Source organism: Xiphophorus maculatus, chromosome 9, assembly GCF_002775205.1.
Source record: "Xiphophorus maculatus strain JP 163 A chromosome 9, X_maculatus-5.0-male, whole genome shotgun sequence".
Lineage (NCBI taxonomy): Eukaryota > Metazoa > Chordata > Actinopteri > Cyprinodontiformes > Poeciliidae > Xiphophorus > Xiphophorus maculatus.
The window spans coordinates 24,440,176-24,457,137 of record NC_036451.1 but is presented as its reverse complement, the minus strand read 5'-3'; the positions used below and the strand labels follow the sequence as shown (position 1 = coordinate 24,457,137).

The following is a 16,962-nucleotide window of genomic DNA, read 5'->3' as shown; positions in this document are numbered from 1 at the left end:
CTCTACTACAAACTGCAAAGTTTCAAGAGTGTCTTGAAAAAAGACACTATGAAAAAAAATACAGGGAGGTGTGCAGCGGTAGACAGGTTATCCCGAAGAGACGTGGTTTGCCCCGTTTGCCACAGGGAGCCCCGGGCTCTGAGTGTGGGAGACACAGATACCGGAACTCCATAATTATTGACAGGTTTGATGCGGCCTGCGAGTGGAAAGTATGGGCAAATTGGAGTATCGGCTGTTTACCCGCAGGCCCGTCACTGTAATGGAAAGATTTAAAGCAGAGGCCACAACAGCCACCCACTGAAAAAAACTACTAGCTGTAACTCAGTGTCTCCCAGCATCTCCTTTTTTTAAACTCTGCCAGCCACACAGTAAAGAGCTTACCGAGGATTCTCTTATTTAAAGACTCAAGCGAAAGCTCTGCTGTTTTATTTTTGGCTTATCCAGGAATAACACAACAACAACACAGACGAAAAGCGCCCAGAGGCTCCGTAGTGGCATCCAGTAGACGTTACCTTCCCCCTGTGGGACGTTCGTGTGTGGCGGGACTGTCAGAGACTTTAGTGGGTCAGCTGAGCGTGGTCTTTGCTTTCTGCATCACTGAGCTGGGATCTCATTTGAATCTGTCCTGCTGGGTTTGCTGAGCCAAGAGGCTGCCTGTGCCTGTGTGTGTGTGCACACACAGCAGTGATCATGTCCCTCAGACTGCTGCCCGCTATCGTGATGGAAAACGACGAGGACGATGATGGGAACTTCACCAATTGGATGAGTAGCTACTGGGGTCACGGAACGGACCGCGGACACTCCAGAGAGAGAAAACGCAGTTTCAGGCGGCCTTCGAAAACAAACCTCGATCGCAGAGCATCACTCCCCACCGTGGTAAGGACAGGAGCAACACTCGGATGCACTCAGTTCCACTTGAATTGACTTTTGCAGAGCAGCATAATGTACACAGAAAAGCAGCTTTTCATGTTTGTGCTATTTTATTACAGCAAGACGTGACTTTTACTCATGTCTGGACTGTTCCCTTCTACGTGAATGCCTGATGTTTTATGACTTGTTGTAGAAAGAAGTCCTAACCTGGAGTTTGCCTTGATAAAAATTTGTACTGCATGTGTAAGAAATACTCAGGGCCGTATTTACAAGGATGTGGGCCCCTGGGCTGGAAGCTGTTTTGGTGCCCGATGTACCAGAGAAAAAATGGCCATTAGCTCAACATGTTGTTCCAAAAAGGAATTATCATAACCAATACTTGAGTATTGTTTACTTTAATAAAACAATCCCCAAATATTTGTACAACTCACCTGATATGGACCAATGACTCTTAGATAAAGGACAATGTCTGCAAAACATGCGTTCGTAAAAAAAAAAAAACACTTTTAAAAAAGCTTAAAAATCTGTGGGAGTCCCCTATGAAGTGAAGCCCTGGGCTACTGCCACTGGCAACCCTTTCTAAAGTCTGGCTCTGCATATAGTAGGTATTAATGCATCTTTGTGGAACTCTGGGCCCTGTTAAAGATAGTGAAGGGAGCTGAGAGGGTCTTTAGAATCTAGGATGTGTTTGTTCCACATCTGACTGCTAAACCGATCTCTTATTTTATTATTATTATTTATAGTTTTTGCTAAATTGATTTCTGCTGAAACCTGGTTTTTGTTTTCTCCTGGTATTTAGACGTCAAATTTTAAGATCCCAGTTGTAGGAACAGTAAGAACGCCCTCTGCAGTCTACAATTCAAAATAGCTGTGTGCATTCAGTAGATAATGTAGCAAATGTTGCTGATATTAAGATTAAACTGATGATTTGTTGCTCATTCAGTAGCACATAGAATATATATATATATATTTAAACCTGATCATTTTTAAACTACATTATATTGCTTTGGAAAATCATAGTTAGCACCTTGTTGGTCTATATTATTAAAGTTTCATCAATGAAAGAGAAACCTTAAAAAGTTTTAATGTTTACAGTTATTTAGAGATGCGGGAGAAATGAATGAAATACATAGAGCTTTGTTTTGTTTTCGTGGGGGATGGTGGCTAATTCTGGATCAGACTGGATGGCGACGATGAACCGTTATGTAACCTAAAATGAGAAAAACAAAGAGACGGATCGCTCATTAATGTCCTGGCTAATATTGGTTTACAGTTTTCTCTGACCTCTGACCTGCTGATTCTCATATCAACTGACTCCGATGTTTTCTGACAATTAATCAATGGAAACCCCCTCCAGCCGCTTCGCTACGTGACTCGACCACTGATCAAAAAAACTGTCTGATTCGTATTGTTGTTTGATCGACTGGTCCATCTACGAATGAAACATTAAATTGATTTGATTTATTACGTTTGTGCATATGTCAATTCGGACTTGGTCAAAGGTTTTTATTATTTTTGCTTGCACATGTGTGTGTGTATGTGTCGGACATTTTTCTCAACGACTCAGTCCCAGCAAGTAGACTTTGCATAAATAAATCATTTTGTTTTACCTGCCATGACAGATGAGCTTTATTGGATGAGGTTTTTGTAAAACAGGGAGCTGCTGTGTGTTATCTGACACATCCATGGTCCAAATCTGCAATGGAGCATTTAGGGAAATAGTTTTTGACATGTGTATTTCGCTCACTCATAAAAGTGGGGATTTATTTTCTTTATTGATCATTTTTAATATTTTTATTACCAAAACTAAGACTACACAAAAGATGCTATAAAGGTGCAAAACATTGAAAAATTACATGGTTGATGAAGTCATCTACGTTAAAGCACGAAATCTTGGCTCTTGTTTTTAGCTCATATTTTTGTTAGCTCATTATCCCATCCACGGGACAAATCTAGTTTTTCGCTGCCAGTTAAGGGGTTAATTGAGTCAAAATTCCTAAGTATTTGTTTTGTTGCTGTGTTTGTGATTTTTGGTTTGTTTTATAAAAACAGGTCTTTCTTACAAATGAGATCTTGGATGTCAATGAGACAACCTGTATAACCTGGTTTGAAATGTTTAGATGCATGAGTGATATGACCTTCTCTCTGTCTGCTTATGAATTAGTAGGCGGCGTTTCTTTAGTCCCTTGACTGTCACCCCAAAAATGTTTGCATGTAAACCAATGGGTATATGAATTAGCCATAAACAAAGGAACGATAGCGACATGGAGTCACTTTCCACTGGATAATTGTTTTTTTCATATAACACATAAATATATGTTTTAATGTATATTTTGCTTTTACTAGGGATGCATCGCCACACTGTTTCACTTCCGATACCAATACCGATATCTGAGGTTTAGTGTTGTCCGATGACGACCCAATACAGAAAAACAGTGCTGAATTGACTTCAGACTTTTTCCTGTTTTTCTTTTTAAACACAGATGTAAATGTACTCAATTACAAATTTATTTGATAACTTTGCACACTTAAATACACCAGTAGTTTCACAAACATGTAAAAACAACACAACTTCAATTTGTTCAGTCGGTGAAATTAGGAGCACAACATTCAATGATAAATAAACAAACGGACAAAAATGCAATTAGCAATTTCAAATGTACGGTAAAATAAATAGTAAAGCATGACGTCTCTCAAAGTACAAAGCATAGAAATAGACTGAATAGATCTGTCCTTATGGATCGGGTACATTGTCACAGGCGATCAATCTAGAATTATTTTCAATGTCGGGACCGATACAGGTATTAATATCGGATCGGTGCATCTCTAGCTTTAACCAGTAAAAGTGATTGTGTAATATAATTCCTGAGAAGCAGCTCAGTACATTTTGTTCACTATGCTTGGAAGTAAAGCACCATTGAGCTCTGACATAACTTAGCTTTAGTCAGACAGAAAAACATCGGGGAGCCGAATTAAACGCAGAATATTCACCTTACATCACCTTAAGGAGGACTTGCCTTGCATCTCACAGTGGTCAGATTATAGCTAATGAATTAACTGGCTAAACTGAGTCCAGAGGTTAGCTATAATTAGTTGACGTTACCTAAGGACATTAGTGGCAGAGTGGTTTTCTCATTTATTGAAAATGGTCTCACTGAGGCTCTTTGTATTTTCAGCAGAAAAAAAAAGAACAAACCCCACAATGACACCCATTTTCTCTTCGTTTGTGTGACGTACAGACACAACTGGATGCCATGAAGCTGAACAAGATCCACACGGCGACCAACGCGCCCATTCCCAAAACGAGGGAAGACAAGGGGGAGGTCAGGCCTCACCAGAGGGTTCATCGCATCTCCTCGGACGAAAACCGGCCCAAGACGGCCGTCACGGAGAGCCGCATTACCCCCATCCCAGAGATCACAGAGTCCTTCCAGAAGAGGCTGTGTTTCACTGACAAGAAAACCATGTGTCTGGTTAGAACTGATGTCTATTTTATCATTTAACTTCTTGATTAGTCATTTTTGGTGAAGGCTGTCAGGATTAAGGAGCGCTTAGAGGGCATTAATGTTCTGTTACCTTAATGTGCACGCAGGATAGAAGACATGTAAGATCTGCATGATGTAACAACAACAATAAAAAGCTCCTATTAGCAGAACTTTCAGTCCTAAGTAAGGAGTTTGTGGGGAATCTAAATGTAACACTGTAACGCTAGTACAGATTTGTGACATCATTGTCCCCTCCTTGCGAATGGAATCACTCACATGTCCCTTTGTAGTTTTGTATAATAGTATCAGAAACAAAGGAACTGCTGACCCTGACGCTGAAAATCTCGTTCCTCTTGATGTTTCATAGAGCGATAAAGACAAGATATGCCTGATTTGCCACGAAGACATGTGCAAGAACGGAGAGGGAGTTCAAGAACTTCACTGCACACACCGCTTCCACAAAGAGGTAAGAGGACGTGTTCAGGTCAGATCCACAGCATACTTCCTGTCTGTGTTCAACGTGATCCCAAGCATGCCACAGATCAGATCTCACATCTCAATCCTGCACATGCATGACGGGGCCTGGTATGAAAACAGCGATCCAGTAGCAAATGACTCTGTAGATGCATGGAGCGTCCTCACAAACCGTTGACCCCCAACTTGGCGTTTACTGAGTCTGATGTCTCCTTCTGGTGGGTGCTGAAGGAGGCCCGGCGGTTAGAGGCGAGCGCGCCGCGCAGAGGCAGCGACACGGTGGCCTGTCTGTTCAGGAGGCTGACGGAGGAGAGGAGAAAGTCTGCGGATGGGTGGATTTCCTCGGCGAAGGAGCAGCACGCCCCGCGTCGACAGCTTTCCCTGCGAAGGCATCGCTGAAATCTCTCAGAAGGGCGCCATCTTTTTTTTATTTAGTGATTCCTTCAATGGTCAGGAATCGCTTTATTTCAGCAACGTGGCGGGTCTGAATCTGCAAATCCTGAAAATGTCTCCTGAAAGCTGACCTATGAGCTCTTTGGGTTTGGTCAGATTTTGGTGTTCCAGTTAACCTCTTCCCCCTCGCAGTGAGGCACCAAATTTACAGTAGTCTAAAGGTTTGAATTTACAATTAAAAGCATTTACTTGTCAAAGAATAACTTAGTTTTTGTGACTGTATGTAAATAAGTGCGGCCATTTGAGTTTAATAATATGCAGTATTAGATGTACCAGAGGTTTTTGTTGTCTATGAGCTTGAAGAGATCCTTGCAAAAGTATTCATAGTGTTTGAACTTTACATTTTGTCAAGTTGCAGCTGCAAAATTAGATGTATTTTCTTGGGATTTTGTGTGGTTGGCCCACAAAAAGTGAAGCAGAAGGAAAACGATAGTGATTGAAGGGTTGCCCTGTATTTATGTCAATCCATCATTTCATTATCTATTAGTAGCTTCTTTGACCCCGTTTAAAGAAAACCATATTCAGGGTGATGTACAGTGATAGTTTCTCGCATCCGAAAGCATTTTGCATGAAGCAAGCCTCATTTTGGTCATTTATGACTGGAGCACCATATTCCTTATGATTGCTGCGTTCCCTGCATGACCGGCGGCAAACTGCAAATGAGTCTTCATGGATTTCTTTTAACAATGTCTTCCTTTTTGCCACTTCTCCATGAAAGTCCAGACTGATGGTGTGTACCGTCTGTGCTGCTCTCCAGAGTTACTGTGAAATCTTTCCTTGGGTATGAATACTTCTGTAAGCTACAACACCTGGTGTAAACATTGTCTGTCAACTTACACTTTACAGTAAAGAAATGTATAAAGTAGGTGAAACATCTGCATATGTGTATATGTACATTTCAGTATGCTCACACATCAATGTACTTTAATAGGTGACCCTGTTTATTACAATCCAAGTGTTGACCTTGAAACCAGAGTTGATATTGTGTTAAATTTCTAGTGATGCTCCCAGAAATATGATTTTTTTATTATTATTTTTTATTTAATGGGATTTACATTTATGCCTTCATTGAGGAAGATGACTCTGCTTGCTTTTCAATGACATGAACCGGATTCTCTGGGGTGGCCAGAATTTTCAAGAAGGGGCCACGGACCCCTCCAGACCTCCCTGGAGGCCACCACTGGTTATATCAGCTTTATCCGTTTTTAAACACAGGAAACTGTTTTCTGAGGATCTCACAGGAAATGAACAAAACACGTGTTACTGTCGTCCTTCCCACATGGCCTTGTTGTGCATGTAGTTCCTACATGTGGGAAATGACGTGCTGCCATGAGAACATATGTGTATAAATCTCCGACTCAGTTAGCCAATAAATGTGGGTGACGTTCCCGTCTGTTCTGTGGTGTGTTTCAGTGCATGGAGCAGTGGCTGTGGAAGAGACAGACATGCCCCACGTGCCGTGTCCACGTCTCCGTCATAAAGCCTCTCTACTGGTCTTCGTCCCGCACCACTGTCCCATGACGGCCCTTGCACTCGCATGTTCATCCCTGTGACCTCCCGGCCCCAGAGACCTCCAGCACTTCCCGACTACCCCTGCCCTCTGCATGGTCACCCACTTCTAGATTGTCTTCTCGTCTCGGAGCGGCCCGGATCCTCCAGCTAGCAGGCAGACTTTGCCACTGAGCAATCTGAGGAGCCCATGTTTCGGGAGAACCTGCGGCCAAACTGGTCGGTCTGAACTGCTCACAGCAAAACTAAAGGACACACTAAGCGAACTCAGCTACAGACAAAAGGCAGCTTATTTGTATGTATAATGTCAGCTGAAACAAACTCCTACGAAAGAGGCCAATTCACAAAGGTTTTACCTCAATTTGTCATAAAAGTGGACTCTAAAAATTGCTGGCTGGATGAAAAACAATATAATTCGGGTAATTTTGATGTCTCAGTCCTGCATATGCCAAAGAATGACTGATCCATGACTGGGCTGATTTGCCACAACAGCATACTGAGTGGGTTTTAATTAAAGATGACAATATCAAACGTAAAGCTTACCAAAAAGTAAGCAGAAAAAAATGTCCACAACTTCAATTGCTAAACAAACAATAAAATGAATCAACCCTGTCTGTCTCCAGCAGTCAGTGGGTCTAAGAGAGGGTGAGATGGACAGCTATGCCTGGACACATAATCCCACTGTAAACTTGCACAAAATCAGAGACCGAGACTCAGGCAAATAGTGGAGAACAAATTAGATTTAATGAGAAACTGCAGATAGAGAACAGCACAGGCAGATTAAATCCATCAGTGATCTCTGAACAAGGTTACAGAGCATGCATCTTATATACAGATGTTTGCACTAAACATGGGTTGTGGCTTTGCAAAAAGAAATAAAGGAATTTCTAGAAATTATTCAGAGGTGTGAAACTAGTTCCTGCGCATATTTTTGCATAAATGTAACCACAGTCGTATACCTCGAGATGAGCTTCCTTGTCTTGCTTGTATAGACTGTGGCGTGACTTCTGCAGAGACAAACAACTTATTTGGTCTTAACAACGGAACCAGCACCTTTTAATCATCTTCACACATAGAAATCTCAGAACTGTTTGTGCAGGGAAACAAAAGTTCAACTGTCTACACATTCTTTATTTTATGACTCTTCTGGTAAGTTAAAAAGAAACAAAACATGATACTTCGTTTCTAAATTAATAATGAAACAACATGGTTAATGCAATAAATGATAAAATATGATTAAACAATAAGTTTCCTTTCAAAATTCCTCCCTTTTGTTCCATAAGGAACAATACAATAGCTAAAAATTATTTGAATATAATGCATGTTCTGACAGGAGAGACAACACAATAAAACATCATAAAATAACCTTCCCAGTTGGAGTGGTTTGAGTTATTTCAATCACAGGTTGTGTTTGGAAGTCTGCTGCTTTTGTGAGGGACAGTCCTCTGATAGTTTAAGCAAAGGTAAAGAACGTATAATAAAAATAGAAAATAAAAGGTATTATTTACAGGTGTTCTATGTATGGGGGTGGTCATTCGGGGCGCTCCTGTACAAATCTAACACCTTCTCCCTGGAGGTTCTGGAGCTGGACATAAGTTTCAACCAGGATTTGCTGGACCCTGGGGTTTTTGAAAACATTTATGATACAAGGTAGCTACAGGTGGTGAGTCTTATGGACATGGTGGTGCCTTCAACATAGTTCATTTCAACCTGCTGATGTAGTAGAATCGTGGTGGGGGTACTGTCATAGGCGGTGCTGGAGGCTCGAGTTGGAGTATGATGATGGCCGGGATGAGGAGGACCAGCATCCCAATGGTTCCTCCCAGGGCTGGCACCTTCAGCACGTTTGGCGTCATGCTGCCCCTGTTAGACGTTGGGTCTACAGAGTGGGCCGAAACCGTGGGTAGCTCAGGTTACCTGAGGTGCTTGTTGAGTTCCTGGATTGAAGTTTGGTTGAATCCTCGTCCTCTTCCTTGAATTCTTTGATGTGGGCAGAACCGAGCCCAGTGTCCTCTCTGTCCACAGTTGTAACAGGCATCGCGGGAGCTGTATGTGTAGGGGCCTTGGTGTTGAGGTGGGTCTGCAGGATAGCCACGTTGTTGGTGGTTGGGCCAAACCTGGTAAACCTGGTAGTCTGGTGACTGCTTGGAGAAAGGCTAACTGAGCGTCTTACATCATCTTTTCTTATTTCTTTTGCGCTTTTTCTTCTTTGTCGATGAATTCCTCATATGCATGGGTGGCCTGGCTTATCATCTCAATAATGCGGGGTTCGCTCTTCCAGCCAATGTAGGACTGCTTTGCAGCCTCTCTTATTGGTTCTATTAGCCCCTCTAAGAAGCGATGGCACAGAAAACCTTCAAATGGGGTGATGCGTGGTGAGTTACGCCAGCCTGCTTCTTCCTGTAGTCCGGAGTGAATTTTAAAAACTTCTAACAGGCGTTGGAAATAATCATATGGGGTCTCGTTGGCTTTTTGCACACACTGTTTGACGATATAATACTGATGTTGAATGGGTAAGATTTCTTTGATTTTGTTCAGGAGTGCAGTCACTGCAGCAGCGTAGGCGGCGTTGTCTTGGTCATCGTAGTTTGGGTGGACTAGGCGGTCTGTGACATCGAACAGGTCACCTAGTTCTGCGGTGACAGTGATGCCATACACGTACATAAAAATTATTTTCAGTTCTTGGAATGAGGGTCTTATGGTCTGGACCAGAGTCAGGAGGGCAGCTGCGATGGCGACGCCACCTCGTTCCACAGGTGGTAAGTGTTGTTTAGAAATATGGATGAGGACGTCTAGGGGCAAGACAGAGCAGACCAGTTGGGGTCCATTGGGTCTTGTCTCCATAATAGGAAAGTTGTGCAGGTGGCCCTCTCAGCAACCTTGATGGTGGTGTGGGTGGTCAGGAGCAGGTGGGTATCCCTCGCAGGACCTACTGTCTGACAGTTTTCAGCTGATCTGTAAGTGAGATGCAATAGTTAAGCATTTTGTCATCACATGTGATTGTATCTGGTCCTGGTGTCTGCGGGGGTCCCAACCTTAGGTTAGGTGGTCCTGCAAAGAAAATTTTCAAAAGGACTGAGGTTATGTTTCTGGCGGCGCATGTACATGAGTGCTAGTGGTAATGCCTGGACCCATTTTGAGAACAAGTCTACTCTTACTAGGCAATATTTTTTGTTTTCTGCTGGGCTTCATTCGATGAAATCCATCATAATGTGTTGAAATGGCGTCGTGACTACAGGCTGCGCTCCCTTAGTGTGTAATTTGATCCCTTTTGACATGTGTTCAGCGCAGACTACACAGCTACAGGGCCGTGCTGAGACCTTTGGAGGGGCAGGGGCTCAAATTTAAAAAAGGGGCACATTGAACAAAAACTCCGTACAACAACATAGCAACAACCCATATTAATCAAGAATCTAATTGGATCCTACTATATCATTGCCATCATGCAGGGAAATGCAAAGCAAATCTAGTCTATATTTTCCCCAACAGGTATAAAGTTTCTGTTTCTGCTGCTGACAGTCCTGGACGGCTGAGCTGATCTGAGACTGTAGCTGTTAAACAGATCAGAGGAGAGAAGGTCAAAGGTTATGAAGCAATGAAATAAGCAAAATTGCTGCCATTTTACTAATTAAGCCCTAATAATATCTATTTAACCTCTAGAACAACCTGGCTGCAGACTGATTTATAGATCCAAAAGCTCAAAGGGGTTAACTCTATATAATAGTTTGATGTTAAACTTCTAGATCTAGAATTATAAGACTGAAATATCAAGGCAAAGAAAACTCATTAGCTGCTGGTAGGGGCCATTCAGGGGCCTCCAGACATTCAGGGGCCCCTAGAAATGGTTTAATTGAACCACAGACCATAGATCTAAACCTTCAGCATCATTTATAGAGAATAACAATGTTATTACATTTTATTTAATGCATTCAGCTGAGAAAAAATAAATAGTACATTTAGGATTTAATTAGGACGTTTACTTTGTAAAAGTTTAAAGAATCATCTTGATAGTTTGATTGTTGTGTTACCATGGCTACAATATATCTTTGTGTTTGAATTGGGTTTGTTCACAAATACATCACAGCAAATAACCAATAATCAGTGATTGATTTTAAACTCGGCCAATAAACCTGGTCTCCTTCTCACAGATTCACCTGATCGATATTTAAACATGTTAGTGATGCTGAGGTTCTTAGTAGAACGGGTTCTGGAGGGAGGGGGGTTCTGTCTAAGGCCCCATATTACCTTGGGCCGGCCCTGGAGGAACAGCTGCTGCGATGCGCATCTCTGGAATCCACCTGGAATCTACCTGGAATCTACCTGGAATCCCCTATCAGTCCCCCGATGCTTTGGAGACATTTTGATCCATTTCATTGTGGCATGTTTGGCTTTTTGCTGCGGTTCTAATTATTGCTACAATATTTTCTCTGATGTTTATTTTGTGAACTCTAAATGCTCTGGGCCGAATCTTCCTTTAACACTTGAGGTTCTGCAGTAACTTCTATTTACAGCCCAGATCCCGTCAGCAGCGGCTTTAACCCGCCTGGTAGAAACGTGAAGGAGAAGCAGAGCGAACAGTCAGCAGGTGGTACCGGGTGGTACCGGGTGGTACCGGGTGGTACCGGGTGGTACCGGGTGGTACCGGGGCTTTGAGCTGCGTTGCGACTCGCGGTGACAGTCGGTACCGTGTCTTATACCAGGATGTCTGATATAAAGACAGATATTCTTTCTATCTGTCGGTGGAACCGACTCAAGCTGCCTGTAGCGAACCGGGCCTTTAGCAGAATGATGAAGTTAAAGTCAGAAGTTTCTCTGCAGCCGAAACATTTCTGAGTTTGGAGACGAGGCAGGTTTTGTCTCGCTATTGCAAGGACAATTATGAAAATATAAATAGAAACACATTTTCTAACGTCAACATCAGACCTACGTTTTTATTCACAAACCAGTGTATGAAAAAATATTCTTGCCCATAATTTTATAGTTAGAGGACACAGATCCTCCTCCTCCTCCTCCTCCTCACCATGGACCCGGAGTCTGAACGACATGGAGGCTCTGAGAGTCATTATTAGACTGAGGGCAGCAGTTTATTTTTTACTAAATTATTATATTTAGCTAAATATTATTGCTGAGGGGCACAAACAGGCCTTCTGACATACAGATTAAAACTAAAAATTCGCGGGTTCGACTCCCGGACCCGACGACATTTGCCGCATGTCTTCCCCCCTCTCCTTCCCGGTTTCCTGTCAGCGCACTGTCATATAAGGGACACTAGAGCCCACAAAAGACCCCCTGGAGGGGTAAAAAAACAACAACCCCAAAACAAAACAAAAATTTTTTTTTTGAAAAAAAACCCCCCAAAACAAAACAACAACAAAACTCAAAAAGGGCACTAGGGGCATCAAGGATAAAAAGGGTAGGGGCTCAAGCCCCCTTCGCCCTCTGCACGTGCCTGCTACCACAGTATTGTTCTGCTGATTTAAAAAAACTGACGGTAAACGACTCGGTCTATTTCTCTTAGCATACCTCCATTTGACATCTGAAAAAAATGTTTAGGGAAACAAGGGTTACCGGTCGGTCCAACCCATACCTTGTTGATGAGCGCAGCTCCGGAAGTTTTCCAGGTAGTTTTCTCGGCCGGGGAAGCGAATTTTTGGAGATCGGTCAAGGAAAAGTTAGAGTCAGGTTTCTGTGCAGAGAGCTAAGCGGAGGTGCTGCAAGGTTGTGCGGCTGCCTGCTTTACTGCTTCGTGGGTTGCCGCGTTTCCTGTTGAAATTGGGCCAGTTGGGAGGATGTGGGCTTGGCATTGAGTTATTGCAGCACGAGAAGGGAGTGTCACAGCATCTAGAAGTTGAGAAACGAATTTGTGATTTAAAATATTTGTACCATTTCTTTGTTTCCAGAGGGCACCAAAATTGTGGACACCGAAAGCCTAACGAGAATCGGGTGTATATGCAACCAATTGACAAGCACCAGTTAACGCTATCAATTCACAAGCTTGTGCAGAGAAACAATGGCCTGAACCCTTTTTCAGTAATTTGTGTTTTTTTGCATTAAGAGTTGTTCTTTTAAACTCCTAATTTCCTCGGGGTCAAAAGACCCATTTTTTTTTGGAAACCCAAGTGTATCATGCCTCTGTGGCAAATACTGGACCACCGTGTTTCCATGTAATCTTTGCACGTGTTCGACCTCCAGAACACATGCAAAGATTGACAATACATTTCCTTTCGCGCCACCTAGGGGTGCTTTAGAGGAGCCTGTGGACCTAGTGTGCATGTTTTAGGTCTGTGGAAGGAAGAACCTATAAATGCACAGGGAGGACGTGTAGTAACCACACACACATATATACAACTATTATTATTGTTTATATTGAGTTTACTACCAGTTGTTTGCTCAAAATAATAACTACAGCTAGCGCTAGTTAGTGTTTATCACCTAGCTGGTAAGCTGGTTCAGAGCTTATATATCTTGTAAGAACTAAAGTCAATAATACAAATAAGTGACATTAACATCAGCGTTATTTTATCATCTACACTCTTATTTTAAACTTTGGAAGAGGTTCAGATCAGTTTGTTGTTCATTTCAACATGGCGGTCTGCGAATAATAATGAGGCTCTTTCTAGTCTTTTCTATATGCACTTTTGCCAACTCCTCAGTAAGGAACTGGCTGTTCTGAAAGTTGTTACAATTTGTTACATAATGGCCGAAGTGGGAGAGATAAATAACATCACCAAAGTGACAACAGGGGAACATAAAACTCCCTAAATATGAAAAGTTTAGTCGTGTTAAGTTATTTAGTTTAGCTTTCTGTGATCTGGTTTCATTTTGTAGTCTATGGTCCAACCAACAGGAAATTAGAGCAAGACAGTCATTTTTAAAATTGTTTGACTGCACAGGGATCAGCCAATGGCAGCTTTTGACCTGCCTGATAGAACAAAATTGACAAAAGTTTTTTAAACCAATTGTTAATTAAAACTGCCCAACTTCTGTTTTAAAAAGACATGCCCACAATTCAGGTAAGAGGAAAAGCCCAGCAGTTTTTAGAGAGTACTACCACTGCTATCATTAAGGTGACATGTTTCAGATACTGACTTTGCATCGACATTAATAACCATAAATAACCGTATGTTTCTATCTGCTTTCTGCTGTAAATAATGTGAGTTTAAGCTTCTTTTATGGAGCTCTCTCACTTCAGCCACACCTCTAGAGTTGCACTGATCTCAGATCAGATGTGGACCATGGTCGGTTAGATTTCTGTCTTTATGCTAAGCTAAGTTTAACGTTCGCTGCCCACTTCTCTACATTTAACACACACACATGAAATCTGTTATCATTCTCATCTAACTCACAACAGAAAGATTTTGCTAAGCTGGACCTTTAAATCTGACATTGAGTAAATTGCATATCAGATAATACCATAATTGACTTATGTCTTAAAGTTTCAGATAAAAAGGAAACAAATTTACATACACTCATGATTTATTTGAATTCTTTTCCTTTGTTAAGATGAAAATATACAGCAACCAACCTCAGAATAAAAATAAAACAAGAACTCTCCATTTAAGTCCATTTATTTCTGGATTTTTGTTGATTTTATTATTAATATGCCAGCACAAGCATCTACACACACCTCATAAATATTTTTGCTCAATGTTCTTTGCAAGTCGTGCATTTTTAACAGATGTTATGACAACACTTTGTTTTATTTCAATCAATCAAACAAGCAATCAGTCAATTTGATCTATAATGCACCTTCATGTTGGAGGCAGCTCGTTGGAAACACTTGATGGACTGTCCAGGTTCACAGTCTGCAGGTGCAAATGCCAGAGTTGCGAAGTAAAGTGAAACTGGTGGGATACTCCCTTTTTATCCCCTTTTTGTAAGAGGGCTGGTGAATATTAAAAGCGATGTACTGTCTTTCATCTCTTCTTCACTCCTGGTTTCTGCCGGGAGTCTCAACGGTCATTTTTTTTCTCTGCTTGACCCTGGATTAAAATACAAATCAGAATGCAGTCTGTGTTAATCTAGATTCGCTTATTAATTGAAACAGTGTCTGTTTCAACTAGATTCATTAATCTAGTTCCTTAACACAGCCATCAGCAAGTTTTTGGCATATATAAATGGGCTCCACAATAGAGTTTGTAGAGCCCATTTAAAATAGTTTGGTTTTCTGGCCTGGCTCTGAATTTTAAGCACAATTAAAAAAAAAAAATTCTTACAGAAGTTGGAGGTCACTCAATTTTCGTTTTTATTATCCATTCCAAAAAACATTTTCAAATGTCTGCAAATGTCTGGCTGTTCAATTGAGACGTTGTCGAAGGGTTAAGAGAGGAGCGATGTTGTGACGACTTCCTGGATGTGGAGTTTCAGAAAGGGCAGGAAAGACAGAGGCCCAGTTTCAAGGTGTTATGAAGTCAAATTTCTTTCAGGTCATATTTGATAAATATGATGCATTTTTATAACAACTGAATGTAACATAGTTTGATTGTGCTATAAAATGGCACTATGTGAATGGAAAATGCATAGCACTGGCCCTTTAATAGTCCAAACACCAAATATGCCTTCATATGGATTAATACACACAAAGGAAACTGTGTTGGCACTATCTAACATCTTCTTTTGGCAAAAGCTAAAATCTACAGCTCAGCCCATGTACGCTCTTGGAGGTACAGCCACTCTTCCATTGGCTACTCTGCAGATGCGAACCAATAGCAAGTCGAGTAGCACTTGCATGCCTAGATATTTCAGCTTCCCAAGCTGCATTTTCTTTAGAATATCTCAGATTTGCTCAATGCAAATTTTTCTCAAATCATTTTAGAGTTACATTCCACAGAGAAATCCACGATTAGGTGAATCCTTGGCCACTGAACTACAACTAGGCTGGGGCGAACTGTAAAATGTGCCTCAGTGTGAACAAAATGTATGACCATAACTTCACATTTAAAGGTTAAGATTTTATTTTTATCCCATTAAATGCATGCAAACTGCTCCCACATAGGTTTAACATCTCTTTTCCGATCAGCACCACCTTTCTTTCTTTGTGACTGTCTGTCTGTTCTCACCGTACCTAACTTGCACGGGCTTGTCGCGGGTAAGGGTAGTTTCTGAGATTGGACAAATCAACAATGGCCATCTCCAACTATGTTGGTGAAGGTTTTCACACTTAAAGCCAAGCCCGCTATCATCTGTAAGCTTTTAACAACCACTGCTACTCTGTGTGCCCTGCATTGCCAAATGAGACGTTTACAGGGTGTGCAACGAGAATAAACTTCTGCATCTGTCTGCACCGTATTTTAGCACATAAACATGCAATTATACTCAAAGCCCTTTTATTTTTAGCTCCTAAAAGCTGTCCGTGTCTTAAAAACCAAAAAGTATATTTTCATTCACATATAATCTTAAAAAGGTTTCTTAACAAGGAAACAGCTTGGGATTATTTTTGACTGAACCATCAGTGTATCATGAAGCAGTGTGACTAGATAACCCGGCGCTTTCATTTCATGTGTTTCATCACTGAGAGCAATCCTCATCAAGAAGCACTCAGGGTCACCAGAGTTCAATAACAAGATCATAGCCACATTGGTACAACTTTACAATAATCATAACGGAGGGTAAAGGTGCAGCCAGATTACTGGCATGTTACGTGTGTGACATGTCGACCAAACGCCGTCTTGCTTTTACCAAAGGTGACAGAGACACATCTCCACATCCTATTTTATGTCATGAAACATCCGTGAAAGGTCTAATGCGAGGAAAACTGCACAGAGCAAAAAAAAATCGATTAGTTGGTAAAATCGTAACTAATCGATTTATGAAATAATCGTCACTATTTCAGTCATCAGTTAATAGTCAACTGCAGTATGCAAACTCACAAAAAGGCCGTTTGCTGAAAAAACAACAAAGTCAGAGCAGTAACTAACCCAAAACTGTACAAAAAATAATTTAAGATTTAAGACAAAAAAATTACAATAGATATGCCCTAAATAAAAATGTTATTGCATTTTACGCAATAAAATGCTTAATTTCTGATCTGGAAAATGTGCTTATTTGCGTCTTGTATTTTTAATATTGTATAAAAAAGGTTTACGTGGTGAAATGAAAAATCTACCAATTTTGTTACCCGATTAATTGATTAATCGATTAATCGTCAGAATAATCAATTACTAAAATAACT

General features: G+C 41.3%; 1 protein-coding gene across 3 annotated transcripts; it reads left to right on the top strand.

Moving 5' to 3' along the window:
- The first annotated feature begins 352 nt into the window (after nucleotides 1–352).
- On the top strand, nucleotides 353–8,161 carry lnp1 (leukemia NUP98 fusion partner 1). 3 transcript variants are annotated; one of them, XR_002753330.1, is made up of 5 exons: nucleotides 353–876; nucleotides 4,110–4,343; nucleotides 4,723–4,821; nucleotides 5,061–6,063; nucleotides 6,696–6,782. XR_002753330.1 is itself a non-coding variant. In XM_023340268.1 (4 exons), the coding sequence occupies exons 1-4, from the start codon at nucleotides 691–693 to the stop codon at nucleotides 6,801–6,803; spliced, it is 627 nt and encodes a 208-aa protein (XP_023196036.1). In that variant the 5' UTR covers nucleotides 353–690; the 3' UTR covers nucleotides 6,804–8,161. The 3 variants fall into 3 exon arrangements, 2 of the variants coding, with proteins under 2 accessions (XP_023196036.1, XP_023196035.1); XM_023340268.1 differs by lacking the exon at nucleotides 5,061–6,063 and having other exon boundaries at nucleotides 6,696–8,161; XM_023340267.1 differs by having other exon boundaries at nucleotides 5,061–6,762.
- Nucleotides 8,162–16,962: the final 8,801 nt, after the last annotated feature.